The sequence below is a fragment of the Ciconia boyciana genome, chromosome 9 (genome assembly GCF_034638445.1).
Source record: "Ciconia boyciana chromosome 9, ASM3463844v1, whole genome shotgun sequence".
Lineage (NCBI taxonomy): Eukaryota > Metazoa > Chordata > Aves > Ciconiiformes > Ciconiidae > Ciconia > Ciconia boyciana.
The window spans coordinates 26522440-26541243 of record NC_132942.1 but is presented as its reverse complement, the minus strand read 5'-3'; the positions used below and the strand labels follow the sequence as shown (position 1 = coordinate 26541243).

Here is an 18804-nt window from a genome sequence, read left to right as displayed (position 1 = left end):
CCAGGGACTGGTGTGGGAGGGAAGCAGAAGAGGAGGGGCGTGAGGAAGCCAAGCGGCAGCCGCTTTGCCTCTGCTCCAAGCTCCCAGGGCAGCTTCATCCTCAGCCCTTCTGGCACGGACTTTTCCTCTGCTACAAGACCTTCTCCAGCAGCAACTGCTAAACCTGCAGTTACCTCTTAGATGAGAAAGTTCCTCAACCTCCTTTTTTGCCAGTTCCTGGAATAATCTGCACCAGAGACAGACAGAGCTTGGAAGAATCATCTGAAGAATATTGCTCCCAAAGGAAAGACACAGAGCATTGGAAAACCCAAGCATTCAGCCTTTGGCCACCACTAACAAACACAGACCTGCCCGATAGCAGTCAGGGCTACAGCGACTGCTCCCTGCCTTCCAAGCAGCCTGGCTCCATGGAGGAGCAGGAAGACAACTTTGTGCTTTCCCTTGGAGCTAACACCAGCAAGTGCAGCCTTGAGACTAACCAAACACAGGCCCCAACATGCTGGTCAGGAGCAACCAGGGGTGGCCCGGAGGTGGTGATTGTACCGGTGCTTTTTGGGTTGATTTTCCTCCTGGGAATGGTGGGAAACACATTGGTGTTGGTTGTTTTGGGGCGTCTCCGGCCTGGTGGACGCCCATCACGCAGCACTACCAACATCTTCATCCTGAACTTGAGCATTGCAGACTTCTCCTTTCTGCTCTTCTGCGTCCCCTTCCAGGCCACCATCTACTCCCTGCCAGAGTGGATCTTTGGTGCCTTCTTTTGCAAGTGGGTTCACTACTTGGCCATGGCAACAATGCTGGTCAGCATCTTTACTCTGGTGGCTATGTCTGTGGACAGATACATTGCTGTGGTCCACGCCAAGCATTCACCCTGCATCCGCAGCAAGCGCAACGCTGCCCTCGGCGTGGGTGTCATTTGGCTGCTGTCTCTACTCATTGCTATCCCTGTAGCCCAGCACCAGGCCCTCATGAGTGGTCATCAGCAAGCACCCAACAGCTCCTTCTGCTGGGAGCACTGGGCAGATGGTTCAACAGCCAAGCAGATGTACAAGATCACCATCCTGCTGGTGGGATACCTCCTGCCCCTGGTGCTCATCACCTGCTGCTATGCCAAGGTGGGTGAGAGGGACGCGAGTAATGTTTAAATGGTGGGAAAGATCACTCCTGGTGGCTCGGATATGTACACTCAAGCTACCCAGCCAACAAATAATAGATCCAATCCTTTCCATATAGAAGTATAGAATACTTTTCTGAGACAGGGGGAGGGAAGGAAAACAGAGAATGAAATTACACCAGCTCACAAAAAGGATTACAACTGCTGACACCCAGCCTGACACCCAAATCCCCTAAAGACTCTTGCTGCTTTTCCTATTTTTCAGTTTATTCTCTCTTGATAAAAAATGTTTGTTCCTGGCAAGAGGAAAAACCCATGGAAGGAGAAACTATGCAGAGAGTGTACAGAAACACTATTAGATAAAGACATCACCCCGATGTCTCTTTCATTTTTTTTTTTTCTTTGACACAAAGCTTAGACACTGTCTTGCAAAGACTTGCAAAAAGAGATCTTAGGATCAGAGTTTTATTCAGCAAGAAAGCTCTTCCTTTCTTCTTATGGATTGCTATTGCTTAAATTTTTGGTTTCCCCTTACTGATCTTTAGCATGTTTAAGACTGATAGTAAGTCTGAGTTGTGCTAGCATGCAGAATAAGTTTTCTGTGAATTTTGAATTAATACCCTACTGTGCAGGGACTGCCAGGGACTGGACTTCCTTTTCACTAGTCAGTTGAGGTTTACCCTCTTGGAAAAAAATATGTTTTCCTAGAATTTAAGTTCATGTCTGTTTAATCAAAAAATACATTACTTTCAATACTAGCTTGTTCTGACATCATCAGTGCTAAGGACAGGACAATGCACTTAGATTTAAGCTAAATATCTCTAAATGTTAGGCTTTGCTTTTCACAAGCGGAAAAAGCCACTAGAGCTCTTAACTCCTGTCACTGTAGCTCCAGCTGTTTGTCTCCTCACTGCCCTGGGTGAGACAGCAGCAATTGCAAGGTGACCTGCATTTAATAGAGGCATTTTTTTGTTCATTAATTGCTTTAGAAAATTTAGTCTGTTAGCTCTGAAATCCAAAGTATAAACATTGCCAGGTTACTGCCATGCTGTAATCAGGTTTCAAAAGCTTGATCTAGATGTTGTTAACTGAGAATTTCCCTACAGTGCCCTAACATTTCTTATGACTTCCTCTGAAAGGAGAACCCACTCCAACTGCCCCACTTGTTAGTGCTGCGTTCAGGAGCAGGAGAGTCACACCAGTGTACAGTACTGGCAGCCTGCTCTCTGCCTTTGTATATAATCAACCTAGAGAATAAACATAGATAATATGATGCACAATCTAAAATTCAAAATCCATGGAAAGACTCCTGTGGATTTCAGCATAGTGCCAGCTGAGCTCTTAATATATGCTGAACAACATCTTCTGGAAGCATAGCAGTTTTAATGCTTTTTCCAAATCTTGTTTCTTGAAGGAGAAAGAACTGTGGAGGGCTTAGAATTAAAAGTCTCAAAGTATCAAATTCTACTTTGGTTGAAGTCATGCTAAAACAATTCCTAATTTTTGGTGCTTGTATCAGAAGTTCAAATACTGATATACACAATTCAATTTCCTATTCAATATATTGCTCCTTTTTTCCCCCAAGGTTTTATATCATCTCCATACAAAAGTAAAGAACATTTCCAAGAAGTCAGAGAAATCAAAGAAGAAGGTAAGTATCTTTGGTTTGATCTATACACTGACTATAATATAATACATATGTTAGGTTTCTAAAATAACCAATAGCCTTTTCAAGCTCCATCTGCATACTGAAGTGTCATTCATGTACCACTCTTTCAGCTCAGGTTCAGAATTCGTGTTGACAGTTTGTTATATCTTTATAGACACAGTACATAATGATGCCATTATTGAAATATTACATTGATCTCTATATACAGGCCTGCTGGACTGCCTTTTGATTTATTGTGATATAATAGAATCCCACAAATTCTATCTTTTCACATTGGCAGCCACTAAGATACTCAGACTATAAAAATATCTAGGTGTTTTGAGTATACCTCCGCAAGCTAAAAGGAAAATACATGAAGAACTCTGAAACTGAAGTACTTCAGTTTTGCTGCAGTTTGCATTTAAGATCTTTCTTTAAGGTTTGCATCTAAGTAGGTGGTGGATTCAGATCCTGGTTTGATCGCTTTGCAAGCCAAAGAACAGGGTTATCCCTGGCTCATGCTGTATGAAATAAGCAGAACTGCAAATATTTACTGAGAAAAACATTAAGGATAGAATTTTTTTTTTCTGTCGAAGAATCTTAAAGTGAATAAACCATAATTAATAGAAGTTTTCAGGTAGCAAAACTCACCGACTTCAATGATGCAACATCAGATTTACCTAACGTGAAAGGGGAAAATGCTACTTCAGTCAGAAATGTTGTAATTGTTGAGTGTGCAGCGGTAAGTGAAACTGTAGGCCATCTGGCTAGTCAAAGACAGGAAGTAATGGAGTACTGTCATTAGTTGCTGACAGGACAGTCAGGTCACAGTCTGTGCCAGCGGCACAGCAACTGTACAACCCAAATGAGCAGTGTGTGTGCCTCTGAGGGGATGTGACAGACAGTGGAGATGACTAGGGAGTGCTTTGATGTGCTCTCAGCCAATGCACTGGCCAGTTTCAGCGGCTACCTGCCACATTAGAGCAGCCCTACAAGATGTTGCCATTATGTTGTCTATGACAAAAATGAGGGTCATTACAACAAACATGGCCATTTGATTTAAAAGAGTGCAAGACACGGAAATCAAAGCTTTGACGTGACTCCAACAAAAAAAGATGGACACTGATACCACAGCGGCAACAAGCTACAGATGTTTTGAAACATGGAACCACTTCTGGGCATGAAAAGTTGCATCGTGATTTATTCACTAGCATTACAGGACCCCCCTGTAAATCTACATCACTCACAAGGTGAGGAATTCAATACACTAGACTTTCAGCATCCTGCAGCTATACCTCATAATAACCTGAACCAGTACCTCTATTGATTTCTCTTTTTCCAAAGAGACTTACTGTAATGGAGACAAAAAGGTATATGCCTAAACATAACATAGCCACCTGTTCCTTATCTCAGAAAGAAACCAGTCTTAGTACATTAATGTTCTGTATGCAGCTAAGGTATCACAGAAAAATGTACAGTTCTCATCAACATAGATGTCTTCATGATCAATCTATTCAGGAAAAAGCAGAGGTACTTTAGGAGGTTAACTGTGCACTTTAGCAGCTATAGTAGCATCTCAAACAAAACTTAAGGGGTTTTAATACAAAAATAATATTATCTTTCAGGTGTAGCCTCTGCAATATTGTGCTACAGTTTTAATGGTCTGGTCTGTGCTGCTTCTAGTTGATTTAGAGCTGTTACAAAGATTTTTGCCACTACTTTATGCCTGTGAATCCTAACCAGATTTAACTATAGATTATATTTAGTTTCTACTGGCTCATTACATTCACTAACATACACTCAGTTTGGTTGGTAATATACTTATGATTATCAATCCGTAATTGGTCTTGCACCTACACTGCTTGTAAGGATAGTACTCAACTGGTATTTGTAATATTATCTCACAATACAAGACAACTATAGAAGTTATAATACACCACACACAATGTTTCCTTGATGGGAGTTACTTTCCTTTTCCCCTTAGAGTGTTTTTGATCATGTTTTCTGTGTTCAGTTGCTGAGTTCACAAACTAAACATAAAGCCTCACAAATACTACTTTGTTCATCTGCTTGTTCCGGAACCTTACTGAGATTAATGTCATTAGTCCAGCCTGTCTAATTTCAAGTAGGTTCTGATAAACATTCTTTTAATCACCTTTTCTAAGGCAATAAATTATGCAAGAATTAGCTGCTACGTATTGCCTGCTGCAGGAACACCACCAGACCTAGATGAAACTGACTACTTTGAAGAACACCATGTCTTATTTTGCCTACAGACTTTCTGATGAACACTGATGCTGCCACAGATATACTGTGAATTAAAATTTCAGAAACAAGAGTATCATTTCTGGGCAGATAGTGCAGACTACAAGCAGAAAGCACCGTCAGAGTCTTGAGTACTTAACACCTACCATGAGAAGAGGCAACTAAGATCTGTTGACAATTTTGTTTATGTAAAATACAGCAAATAAAGTGCTAAGAAGCACTGTCATTTTGCATAGAATAATTTCATGACTTCATAAGTTTGAAAAGTTGCTTTAGGTCTCAAAATCACCAACAAATCCCTAAACAGTTTGGTTGGTTTAAATTCCCCTCCTGTCTTTCCTTACCTATATATGAATGGCACACTACCCATTTCTTTGCTATATTTTAAGAGAATGCTACCAACAGTCGAAAATTACTACTGTCATTTTCCTGCAAAGCAGTAAGTTACAGAATGTAATTTATGACACTCATTTTTTCAAATATATCCATTTGCATTGTTTTCAGATTTGACCTGTAGACTCAGATGAAAAAACAGCTCTACAGTTTCTTCAGCTTCGGGTTTCCTGATTAGATATGGCTGAGAGGACCAATTTTAAAAAAATACCTTTGACTTCACCTGTTCAAACAAGTTAATGGTACAGCACTTCTTCCTCCCTCCTCCCTCCCCTTAAGTATTTCCCTGGCCATAATTCTGGAACACCTGGTAGCAATTCTTGTTCCATTTGGCACAGTTAGGCCTAATTAAATAGGTGATCCTTTCAGATGAAAGAAAAATCAAATACATTCCTCTATACACACACATCATCTTCCACAATTTGACTCCTTCCAGCACTTCCTGTGTAGAAATTGCTCTTCTAGCCTTTCTGCAGGCCAAACAGCATCTTTAGTGTACCTATTTCAATTATTTTTTGTTTCAACCACTTCTCTTAGCACTTTATAAGGAGTCTTTCTTAGGTAGGTTGCAGTCACACTCAATTCCTGCATATGCTTTCAAAGTATACTTGAAACACATTGAGTGCCACTCATTTAAAGCAGATCTTCTTAAGAACACTTAACATTAGAGCCTAATAGGACATTCGTATGTGCATGTCAGTTCTGTTAAATTAGCTTCCTTCATATGTACTTAATTGGTCTATTAGTGACAAGTAGTTTTGTTTGGTTTTAATTCATAAACTTCATCAGAGATTAAGTGAACAGCTTTTGCTTATTTTGCTCAAAGATGTTTGACAAATGAATCTTGCTCCACGTTTGAAAAGTTAATTTAGCATATACAGAACATCTAACTGGTTCTGGAATACGTGTGTGACTTCAGTGGCTAAACTCTAATTGCCTTGATCTATCAAAAGAAAGTGTAACACAACAGCAAAGTCTTACAATACGAGGTGATAAAATTACCTGATTCACATCTGTTAATTCACAGCTTGTATCTTGACCACACTGATATGGAAAACAGTGTGTCATACTGGTACAAGAGAGTACAGTCTGGAACTATGACCACTCAGTTCCTACTCCATTCCTATAATTTCAAGAAAGCAGGACACTTGAGCTATTATCCTTCTCCCACCCCTAAGGGAAGGAGTCTTGGGTTTGGTCTGTTTGGTTTTTTTCCTGTTTATTTTTTTGTGTTTAGTTTGTGGGTTTGGGGCTGTTTTGGTTTTTGGTGGTTTGGTTTGTTGTTTTTTTTAACAGATATGTAGTAAATTTTGCAAACAGCTATTTGTTCAGATCTCATTATGTTCATTTGGGCTACATATGTGAGTAAAGGTCTCAAAAGAATCAAATTGCAGACTCAGAGTCCTTGTTGAACAAGATTTTCCAGTGAAATTGTTGCCTGCATTACCACTACAAACTGTTTTGTCATTCAGAATTCCAGAAACTATAATATCTCTTCTGCTTTGTGCTATACACACTCCTCAAGATAGAACACTTCCAAGATAAAACATACTTAAGAAACAAAGCAAATGCCATAGAGCTTAGGGAAGGGACTTCTCATAGACAGCATTCCACATGCTGGCTGAAAACACATTGCTATTATGCTCCATTACAGGCTGCTTCTAAAAAAACGCCAGTAATATCAGGTAAGATTTTTTAAAATGTCATGACTTATTTCTGGATCTATAGCTTTCATTGACCTTGTTGGAGTCTTAATATTTAAAATACCATTCCCACCCCCAAATCCTGTAAACACTGATAACAGGCAGAAGAGACATCATCCTAATTCACATAGTTTGAGCCACAGAACACAGAAATGCATGCAGTAAGGAAGTATTACAGGGACACATCCAAATTCAAGCAACCTGAAAGGTCATAGAGGAGCCAGTATTTTACCTACTATTAGTACATCCTGTGAATCTCGAAACAACATGTGAATCTGAGGACAACATTTACAGAACAAGTGAGAGAGACTGCTAGATGCAGACCTAGGGCAATTTCTAAAGAGAAGATGATAGCATGGCCAAATGAACACTCCCAGTGTTGTGCAAGTATATGCCTGACTTTCCTAGTTGCATTGCTGTAGCAAAGAAAAAAAAATAATACTAGATTTAACTGAATCTGAGCATGTATATTACTGGAGCCCAGATACTTGGTACTGTTGCTCAACCTCTCTCTTTAAAGATCACATTATATCAGTAATCTGTACCAATGCCTTTTTTTTAAAAAAAAAGGTGCTTTTTTTTTTTTTTAATAAATCAAACCCACAGAAACAAAGCTTAATGAACTACATACAGGACTACAAATTTGTTATTCTAAGAACTCTCTTGCTTGTTTTCTCTACCACATCTTTCTGCCTTTTTCTGGCACAGCATGGTTTTCTAGTGCTTGCCCCCACAGTATTGTGCTCAGCCTTCTGTACAGGCTTACCTGGTGTGCGCTGTCTGCACCCAGCAGAGGAGCACCAGCTGCCCAGGGACTGAGCAGAGCTACACATGCAGACAAGCATGCCTACTGTCTGTTATCCGAGTACGGAAACAAAACCCAGTTAAAAGTTAAAACCATTGTAAGTTTTTTAGCTATCTGCACAATTAAGAGGAGCTCCAACACATACACCTAAAACAGAGTGGCACTGCCACCCAATTTCCCCTCAACAGAGCCTTGTCAAAACATTCCCAGAGGACACTGGTACATGAAGCATCTTCTCTAAATAAGTCTTAAATGCCAGGCTTCACTTCAGCAGGACCTGAAGACCCTGCTGTTGTCTCCCAGACAACATTGCCACAAGATATACCTGGGCTTCCAATGTGGATTTCATTCTGTGCATGGTGTTTGCAAAGTCCCGTTTCCCTTCTCTTCCATTATTTGTGATCTTTCTGCTGTCTATCATTGTCCCATTTGCGACAATATTGTACCGAAAGTTTACGTTATTTGAAGATATGCAGGGGCTAGGAGACAGATAGGAGGGCCTTGTTTTCTAAGGCCAACCTACTTGTGGGCAATGTTTAGATACACAGTTGTAAAGTTAATTACAAGCACATTTTGTTTGAATGGGCCCAGTTTGTGAATAACCCAGAGAGCTCTGACATCCACCCCCTCCAAGTCAGTGTTCAAACACTCACTGAAAAGAACAAGTTTGTCTTTAACAGAATCGTACAGATGACATACAATTTTCCAGGCACATACATCACAAAAAAAAAAAAAAAAAGGTTGTGTGCTTGGGTTGCAATTTGAAAGCTTTTAAGTTACAGCATGATTATGTTCAAACTACAGCAGCTTTTTCAATTTATGCGTATGTCCTGGTTTCAGCTGGGATAGAGTTAATTTTCTTCCTAGTAGCTAATGTAGTGCTGTGGTTTGGATTTAGATGAGAATAAGGTTGATAACACAGGGATGTTTTAGTTGTTGCTAAGTAATGCTTACACTAGTCAAGGACTTTTCAGCTTCCCATGCTCTGCCAGGTGCACAAGCAGCTGGGAGGGGACACAGCCAGGACAGCTGACCCAAACTGGTCAAAGGTCTATTCCATACCATATGACATGATGCTCAGTATATAAACTGTGAGGAGTTGGCAGGGGAGCAGTGATTGCTGCTTGGGGACTGGCTGGGTGTTGGTCAGCAGGTGGTGAGTGGTTGTATCACTTGTTTTTTCTCCTTGGGTTTTGTTCCTCTCGCTCTCTCATTGTTTTCCTTTTCGTTACAATTTATTTTTTTTTATTTCAATTATTAAACTGTTCTTATCTCAACCCACGAGTTTTCTTACTTTTGGTCTTCCAATTCTCTCCCCCATCCCACTGGGAGGGGGGGGGAGGAGTGAGTAAGCAGCTGTGTGGTGCTTAGTTTCCAACTGAGGCTAAACCATGACACCATACTTGACACTGCAAAAATTTCCCTTGCACAAATTTTGTTGCATCCTGACTTCATATTCCATTATCAAAAGAGTTTGACCTTTAATTCAGATTCCTACTTTGCAAATTTTTATATGTGCTTGCCCTCTACATGTCAACATTGGACATGCTCAATTTAATATGCTTTTCCATTTATATGTAATATTTGTGCACTAGATCAAGGAAGAAGTTTAGGACTTTTTGCAAGTTTAGGCTGAAATTCTGCATGATGAACTAAGACTGTGCTGGCAGAAGAGACACATAACTGTCTGTTTCCCCATTTAATGTCATACTAGCTGCACAAGTTTGCCAGCCTTAAAACTGAGATGGTGTGATGCTGCAGGATTCCCCTTTGCAGTTCAGGATAATAGTTCTTGAGGCCAGCCAGCATGACCACATGTAAGAAATCCTGTGCACCCCTCTATCACAAATAAAGTATATTTCAGTTCTGTTACTTCCTTTCTGCATTATGCAAAGTACAGCAAGTCTATAATTTGGCTCCAAGGAAAGTTAACAATTCCCTCTCTGACAGCGTTGAAAAGTGTTTCATAAGAGCCCAGCCCTAGGAACTCTGAACGTACATTTGCAGCAAATAAGATGATTTAACAATGGAAATTAATGCAAACCAAGGTCTATTCTGATCATGAAACGGGCCTGTGGTGTTTTACTGGCCTCTGGAGCACACCAGGGTTTCTCAATGTTTACTCAGTTTTGTCCTGTACATCTTTAAAGAACAAATAACAAGACTTGCAAATTGAACAACCTGAATTGCTTTTTCAAGTTTAAGAATGTTTCTGGAGACGTGAATTTCACAGCTATTTTGCAAGCTCCCTTGAAAGGACAGTAGGAGTTGTGGAACCTTGAGGCCAAAAGCTCCAATGAACACACCAATTGAGCCATTTAAAGCTACCAAATTATTACTATGCTTTTCTGTTGTTTAGCTACAATGGAAAGGTGAACCATGCTTACCTGGTGGGAGAGCAGTGTCTCTTGTTTTGTTCTCTATTCCTTTCCTAATAATTCCTGATTTGCCTTATTTTATTACTTTATTTGCCTTATTTTATTACTTTTTAAAATTTTTTCCTCTTCTAGCCACCACTTGAGAACCAAGCTATTCACAAAACTATTGTAAGCCCAAGATTTTACTCCGAAATTGTAATGGTCAGTTCAAAGCACCTCTCTCTCCCTGAAGCTGATTGTTTTATTCCTCAGCTCATATATTCACCACCTTACATTTACCTACATGTGAATTAGCTGTTCATTAGCTGAACATTGAATGTTCATTGTTCCCAGAGCTAAGTAAACCCAAATACATACAGAGTTGATTTGGGACGCTCCATGGAGCACTGCGTTTTGAAGGTCATAGAACAGCTTGTGGTAAAACATACAGAATTCCTTCAAGGTAGACGGGTATTCCTGAACATCTTGGCCAAGAGAGGCAGACAAAAGTTGCACTGTAACTGCTTTTCTATATGCTGAACTATTTTTTTGGCTTCTGATCACACAAATGGAAGGTTTTCATATAGACATAATGAATGCGATGTTCAAGGCCTTGGCACTTGAACAACAGTAAGTACAGCAAAGGAGCATGGGAGATCCTGGGAGCCATCCAGCAAAAAAATATTAATCAGAAGTTAAATCCTGCAAGTTGTTTTGCTAGCAAGAGCCCAGGGCAGCAGGAATAGAGAGCATCATTACCAGTTAGTGGATAATAGGAATATCATAATGCTCGTAGGCATTTATGAATACAAAGTAAGTCAGTATTAAGGGCATCAACAGAGGAGATCAGCGACATAATCACAGAATGAAAGATGTGCAGATGAGCAGTTAGAACACTGCAAGCAAGCTGCTGGGAAGTGAAGAGTCCACCTCTTAGCACGCAATGCAAGTTGCCAAAATGGACTGATAACAATTGAAAATCTATTTGCTTCAATCCCTCCTCTTCTTCATGACAGCCAACTGCCATCTCTGGTTGCAAGAAAGAAAATACAGAACAATGAAAAAGAACGCTTTCAGTGTGGTTTTCAGACCACTGAAGAGTAGTATTACACTCAAGTGTAATAAAAAAGACCAAAGGGCAATTAGAAGTGCTTCAGAAGTAACTAACAGATATGTGTACTCTGAAGCAGAGGAAGCTGCTACCCAACATTTAAGTTAGTTAACAATAGGTATGGCCTTTTTCTAATCAGCTGTTTGAAACATTGTACGTTTATCACTAAGCTATAAGCATGTTTCTGGAGATCAAATTGTGCTTTGGGACCTTTCTGTTAGAACTTTACGGGTAGAAAGGAAAAGGACGTTTGCAAATGCATCGGGGGAGTCGGATTTGTGAACAAAGGAGAGAAGAACCTGGCACCAGGAGAGAATGAACTGACAGTTTTCACTTTGCACATTGGCTTAAAGAGGGACTCGGAGCACAGGGATGCTCTTGACTGATTTCTCTTCCGAAAACAGAGGATCCCAGAATCTAAAGCCACAAAAATTGTTTTCCTCAGAAGTTGGTAAGTACCTCCAGCAGTACAGTGGTAGATTGTGCTAAGCTACATGTCCTTCCTGGGCACCAACACAGTGTACCTGCAGTATGTAAAAGCAAAAGCTTAGGGCACCATGGGTCACTACTTTTTTTGCCAAGCCTTCACTACAGTAAAAGTACAATATACAGCCAAGTCTGAAACTCTGTGGCTTACCCAAATAAAGTCTGGGGCAATCAAAACATGCACCAATTGTCTCTCAAACTTTAGGGAAAAGGAGATGCAAGTTAGAGATGAGCATAACAGGAGAAAAGAATTTATCAGTATATCACATCATCAGATGGGCTTTATATTAGAAGTCAAGAGAAAATGTCCTGGCCCACACACAAAGGCTGAGGAAGTATGGTATGGCGTGAAGAAGCAGCACTAGCTAGAATAAGTCTGCCTTTGGAGTCACAGCAGAACATTATTAATTGAAATTAGTTTTGGGGAGTAAGGGAAGGAAGAGCCAAAGTCCAAAACAAGTTCCTTATATCCCCCATCCTCCCACAGAGCAGTAATAAAGGAAGGGTCAGTTGTTATTTGCTGATAAGACAGTGTGGAAGAACAGGCATAGGCTTCTTTATGCTTCTTCCTTCAGAATCGTGGAAGAAAAAAGGAGAAAAAAAAACCTTCCACCATATTCAGAAAACAGCAGTCGTCTCACTAATGAAGCCCAGTTTTTCTGCAAGCTTGTGAGACTGTTCTGTTTAATAAAAACCTCATTTAATGTTCTTTCCCATTTCTGTGTGGCTGAGGTACACAGTACAAATGGATGATCTGGTCAGCTCTGAAAAAAGATGTGCAGCTAGCTGTCTCAAACTATTACTAGATCAGGAAAGTGACAAGCTCTCTACCTTTAGACTGCTCTGTCCACTCTATATTTTAATCTCAGGAATGTTTATTAATCTAACGTATGAGGTAGTTCTGCCAAAAATAGGCAAGTCCATGGAATACTCGAAGCATTTGACTCATTACAGGGCAGTCTTAATTTTGCCCTTGACAAGTTGCCCGACAAGTTGAGGCAGCTTCATTAGAAGCTTATCAAGGACAACAGCTCAAAACACAGTTAAATGCTAAAGACTTCATCATCCTCCAGAATGAGGCATCTCCCCCAAAAAGGATTTTTAAACACATTTCCCATTGCTTTTTGAAGGACAGGGGAAGGCTAAAAGCAAGAAATAGCTTGTCCGGGGCTGGAGGGGGGGTTGGGGGGAGGGCTGGGGGGGCGGGGAAGAAGCAAGGGGAAACGGAAAAAGAAAAGCAGGAAAGCATAAATGAGAGTCAGATCACCTCTACAGATAACAAAAGAATAAGCAAGTAAATTCTAGTCAATCTATGCATGGCAGAAAAAATAAGGGGGGGAAATAAGAGAGAAGTTTATCTATTTATTTGACAAACAAAAATATTTATGACTCTCCTAGTCTCTATTTCCCACCATGCTATTGATTCACTGTATAGCTTAAGCACACTTACTTTGTCTGTACCACAAATAATGCACTAAGATTTTTTGTGGAGCTGCTTGAAAGACTTCTAGGAGTATTAAGAGAGAATTAGATAATCCAGTAGTGGCCATTGTACGGACCTGTACATGCCTATTACAGACCCACTGAACCTTCAGAGATGAACCAGAAGGCTAGCATTAAGTGGACACGACTAGACCAACAGTAATGCATTAACTGTGCAAATTATCACAGCCCACTGAACAAACTCAAACAGTACACAAGCTATTTGGATCAGTTCTCCACAGCTGGTCACAGTCTATATTAACATTACTTTTAGCTACAATAAAGTTACCACATTAAAAGCCAAACATAATGTTTTGTTTCCATTTCCTCTATCCTAACTAGATATTCCCTAACTTGAAAAAATAGACACAAGTTCCATTTCCAAAACATGTTTCTTGAGTCATGAATTATGTATATTATTGCTCTAGTATTGTCTGTGTTTTCCATCTGCAAAATCCCAAATAGCTGAAACTCAGAAACAGCTTTGTGCTAATACATAGCAACTGCAAACCCATTTTTTAATATTCAGCCCTATGTTAAATGCATGGTTTGTTATTTCACAATAAAAGGAAAAAAAAATCTAGGTATATATCCCTTATTCAAAAGAATATTTCAGTGCTTGTAGCCCCCTAATTTAAGCAGAAGGATGCTATGAAAGGTTGCCTTGGTAACAAGCCTAAGCTACTTTACATTGCTAGAGGGTAAAAAAAGTAGCACCATTATTGGTAGTGAAAGCTAAGGATGTTTATTAATAATTTCTTTAGTACCTATCATACCACAGTAGGCAAGCTAGACCCCACAAGACCACTACGTCTGTGTCTTTCAGTTCCATCAACTTCTAATCATACCAGTATATTTTTAAGGACAGCAACTGGTTCCCAGCATGGCCAGTGTGGGGACATTTGGGAGCTGAGGTTGTTCACTCACACATAGGAACATGCTTTGTCACCTCATATGTCAGACAGCATTCTAGCAGGCGAAACAAGGAAGCACCTGAAGTATGTACAGAAGGTACAGGATGAACCTACAGGTTATTGCCTTTCAAAATTAATACAAACTTACTTGAGACCTATTTGACAGAAATCCCTTCTTTTTTTTTACTCGTACTGTAGGCAAATGTTTTCCCTTACCTGCACAGAAATCTTGATCTGATGCAATAACATCTTCCTAGAGAGGTTAACAGATTTAACTGGCTTGTTAATGTAGCTAAGACAAGTGAAGGTGGTACTTTTGGCTCACATCCAAACACATTTTTCCACCTCAATAATAATGTTTTTATTCCAGGAGATCATTGCTGCAGACCCTATATAAACAGAGCAAAGATGGTGCCTGTCCCACATAGAGAAAACTCCTCTTTATCATGCAGTTGATTTTTCTCAGGGTTAAACAAGTAGAAGAAAAAGCAGTTGCCATGTAAAGCACCTTTTAGCTTTCCCCCACATTACTACTGTCCTAGCAAGCAGAATATACTTTAAACATTTCAGTGTGATTCACTCAGATATAAGATCAGATTAAATGTATGTTATAAACAGTAATTAGAATTCTAGTGTGCCCTCATGTTCTGCAGGTTTTAATAATGTTACTTAGGAAGGTCAGCATAATATGAAGGTCCTGATCCAACTCCAATTGTCTAGGTAAAGTAAGTCCTAGCCAGATATTTAATAAAGAACTATATCTAAACACATAAGTGTAGCAGCTTCTTAGAGCTGCACGCGGCTTTTGAAGTATTTTGACACTAAAAAAAAAAATCAAAACAAAAGGTTTTTAAAGTTCTAAATAATCTTAGGAAACTTCAAGAGCATTATAGGGCAGTTACCGAAGTGGAACAGAAGAACCTGGAAGACAAATAGATTTCCTGCAGTTTCACCCTGTATCTCCAACCCCTTTGAACAAGCCAGGTTATAAACATAAGACTTGTTTATAAATATTTGAGCAGTGTCTCCCACTGTGTTCATGTATAGGACTGCAATCAATTGTTACAATCCCAGATGTTATGCACCAAGATCTAATCACCTTATATTCTTTCTGCTATGAAGTAATGTCACTTTGCTCTTCCCTGGAGCATGCTGTCATTTCTCCATGGTGTCATCATCTCCTGAACATTATCTTGGTAGTTAGTCTACAATAAAGAAGCCTTCTGTTAGCCAGTATACGTTCATCAACATGATACCTAACTCATTGATACAGGAGGACAGAAAAAGCCATCACTAAAGTAGACTCTAGACGAGTGAAACTCTATTAAGTATTTGGAGAGCCACTGACAGGGGAAAGACTGCAAATGCTCTGAGGAGAAATATTTCAGTTGCACCACTACTGTCTTTTAGGGCACCAGAGAATCCATCTAAAACATAATTCCTTAGGAAACCTTGCTTCATTAGTTCTGGTACTCATAATTTCCTTATTTTCCTCATATTACATTTCCAACAAGGCCAAGCATATGCCATAGAGGGGCAGACTTACTAAAACATGCTGCAATTTCCATCTCACCCAAAGCACACAGCCACAGAGAGTACCAAGAGAGGAGCAAATGACCCATGAAATGCCCTCTCAGTTTAATGGGAATCAAAAGAATCTTCCTGAGCTCAGTTCTACCCAGTCACCTGAGTCACCATGGAAATACTGCCTGGGAGAAATGCTTAATTTGGCAAGTCATGTCAAGTCAAGTCAACTCAACTGTGCAGTGCTGCAGAAAGGTCAGAGAACATACAGAGGTTTTGCAGCAGCTGTTGTATTTGCTGTATATTGGGATGGGGAGGCTGAGAAAAAGATTTCCCTTCTCCTAAAAGATCATTCCAGCTTAGGTATTTTGGTGTCACATATTTGTAAGCTTGAGTCTTTATAACTTCTATTTATATATTTTAGCATAATAAGAGTGCTTTAAAACAAGATACGAGATCCTGCAGGTCTTCTCTAGCAGACAAAACAACTACTAGATATAGCCATTACAACCACTGATTAAATGAGATTTTGTTCACTAGAAAGTTATTCCTCTTCCAGAAAAGTAAGTACACACTATTCACTTGAAATCATGCAAGGGAATTATTGACAGAAGCATTAACCTAGACTAGTAAGGCTGTAAACCTTAAGCTGAAATGAAGCCTAAGTTCTCATTTTTCTCCATTGCTTTTCTGCTACTTGTACAGTATCCCCTTATCCTTAGGGGAAGGATATCATCTGCATATTTGCAAATTGTTATATTTATTAAAATGACAAAATACAAATGAGAAACACTAAATACTAAAGTTGAAAAGCACACATTTTGCTGAGAATCAGGTGGGGGGGAGAGGACGGAAGTCACCTGCTGTGCATCTGCTACTGTACCCCAAAAGGAGGGATTAAATACGTAAAAAAATGCTCACCTTCCATTACCATTAGTATTTTTTAAAACTCCTGAAGTCAGGTGGAATTAGCCCTGCAAAAACATTAGGAAAGGCTCTCAGGGGCCCCAAGTCAGTAACCTCTGAGCCTTGCTAGGTATTCACTGAGCGTGCTAGAAGTAGAAAGTGAGAGAAAAGCAACACCCTCAGCCTTCTTAAACTTGAAAAGTGAGGTCCCACTCCCACAGGCCTCAGGGTCTTACAGAAAGGAATTTCATGTGACTTATAGTTTAATTTTATTTACTGTAGCTTACAGTAAATAAAAGTAATTTTTCATCCTCTTCAAAGGCTTCCAGGGGAAAGGAAAAAAAAAAAAAAGTGCTTTTGTTGTAACACACCCCCTTAACTATACCAGGTTGAGGAGTTTTTTTTTTCAAGAGGAGAAAGAGGAGAAAGACCTTTTCAATAAAGACAGTTATTTCTTGGCATGTATCCTGCAGGTCCCCTGAATGTTAACTTAACAGCAATATTTATAGGGCAAGGGACTTTGCCTACATTGGTGAGGATCTCCGCTCCAGGAACAGCAGACAGCCTGGACTCACAGCCCCAAAACACAGGCACCTCAGTCTTTGCCTTCAGTCCTTTCACCTCCCAGGTTCCTCACAGCCTGAGCCCCTCTCCCCAAGCTACCATTTCCCCTCGACAAAAGGAACAAAACCCAAATAAACAGCCTGCAAAAATTCACACCAAAACAGCTCAAGCAGCTCATACCACCTACCTTTGGTCAAGGCTACCTCTCCCTGCACCCCTCCTACCCTGGCAACACCCAGCCACCCCCTCATGCTGCTCCATGTTCCTCAGCCCTCCCAAGGCACCACCTCAGCCCTTGTTCCTCTTCCCCAGCTGCAGCTGTGGGGCTACCACAGCTGCAGTCAGCAGCTCACCTCATGTTAACCTTCACGTTGCATGGTGACTTCAAAGAACGCTGTTTTCAGGAAAATTTTACCTCAGGTCAAGCTTTGGGGCTTACAAATGACAGCTTGCAACAGTGGCTGGCCAGCCTAACTGGAGAGCAAGCATTGCAGGGGCACACCTCTAACCCAGCCAGCACACAGGCTGGGATCCCACAGGCACAGTGAACCTCCCTCAGGTAATCACCTAGCTAGGAATATTTCTAACTAAAGAGCACTGCATATTTTAAAAAAAAATCCTCTATGCATTGTTTTTCTTGGTTTCTCCTGTAAGAGGGAAGCTACTGGAAAAATCTTTCTCTTCAGGTCAGTCTTTGTTACTCCTCTCAGTGGCATGTTTCCTTGCAGCCAGACTGTTTTCCCCTGCAGCTATTTTCAATAGCCTTAATGTTCCTCAGCCTCCAAATCTTAGGGAATATTATTTCCACTCTTCCATGTAACATAGTTAGCATTACTGTTGCAGCCTCTGTATTGTTTGAGGTTTTACAGGCACTCCATTGCCTATAGTTATTTGCTTGAGCCAAAACCAGGCAATCCTTGTTTTCCAGGGAGGAGGGTTGGTTTTTAGCATCCTTTTTCATAATTTGCCCACTTGGCAGTCATCAGTGTTGCCTGTCTTATGCTGCCTTCACTACTGACAGAGGAAGGCAAACTCACTCATACCATAGACTCACTTGATCACTGTGACCGTTTAATACATGATCTTGTCTTTTCCAGACAGCACAGACGGTGCTTCTCGTGGTCACCGTGTTCCTGCTCTCCTGGCTGCCACACCACATTATCACGATGTGGGCAGAGTTTGGGCAGTTTCCCCTGAACAACATCTCCTTCACCTTCCGCATCATCTCTCACTGCTTAGCCTACGGGAACTCTTGCATCAACCCCATCATTTACGCTTTCCTCTCGGAAAACTTCCGCAAGGCCTGCCGGCAAGTCTTCACCTGCAAGTTCTTCCTGCGGCCAGTTCCCACTGAGAAACTGGTCAGAATACGCATGGAGAACTTCTCTACCACGCACTCAACCACTAACATGTAAATTATGCTCGCAAATACATGTCAGGAGGAAGAGGAGGGGAAAGGGTGCTGTCAGGGGAGAACAGGTATACAAGTGCATTTCAGGGAGTGGTGCAGCCTGCAAAAAGGTGGACTTTGT

General features: G+C 40.5%; 2 protein-coding genes across 2 annotated transcripts in view; one reads left to right on the top strand and one right to left on the bottom strand.

Annotated features, from left to right (window-relative positions):
- The window catches only part of LOC140657052 (dipeptidase 2-like), a 53651-nt gene extending 38169 nt beyond the window's left edge, over positions 1-15482 (bottom strand). Inside the window, exon 1 of the mRNA XM_072873529.1 lies at positions 15378-15482. The gene's annotated coding sequence lies outside the window, so the exon portion shown is untranslated. The remainder of the gene's footprint in view (positions 1-15377) is intronic.
- LOC140657053 (galanin receptor type 1-like) lies at positions 408-18687 on the top strand. The gene is made up of 3 exons (XM_072873532.1): positions 408-1115; positions 2700-2765; positions 18370-18687. The coding sequence occupies exons 1-3, from the start codon at positions 408-410 to the stop codon at positions 18685-18687; spliced, it is 1092 nt and encodes a 363-aa protein (XP_072729633.1).
- Positions 18688-18804: the final 117 nt, after the last annotated feature.

Coding starts and splice junctions, on each gene's coding strand:
- LOC140657053 (XM_072873532.1), top strand. CDS start 408: ATGGAGGAGCAGGAAGACAACTTTGTGCTTTCCCTTGGAGCTAACACC. Junction 1,116..2,699: donor TCACCTGCTGCTATGCCAAG/GTGGGTGAGAGG, acceptor TTTTCCCCCAAG/GTTTTATATCATCTCCATAC. Junction 2,766..18,369: donor CAGAGAAATCAAAGAAGAAG/GTAAGTATCTTT, acceptor TGTCTTTTCCAG/ACAGCACAGACGGTGCTTCT.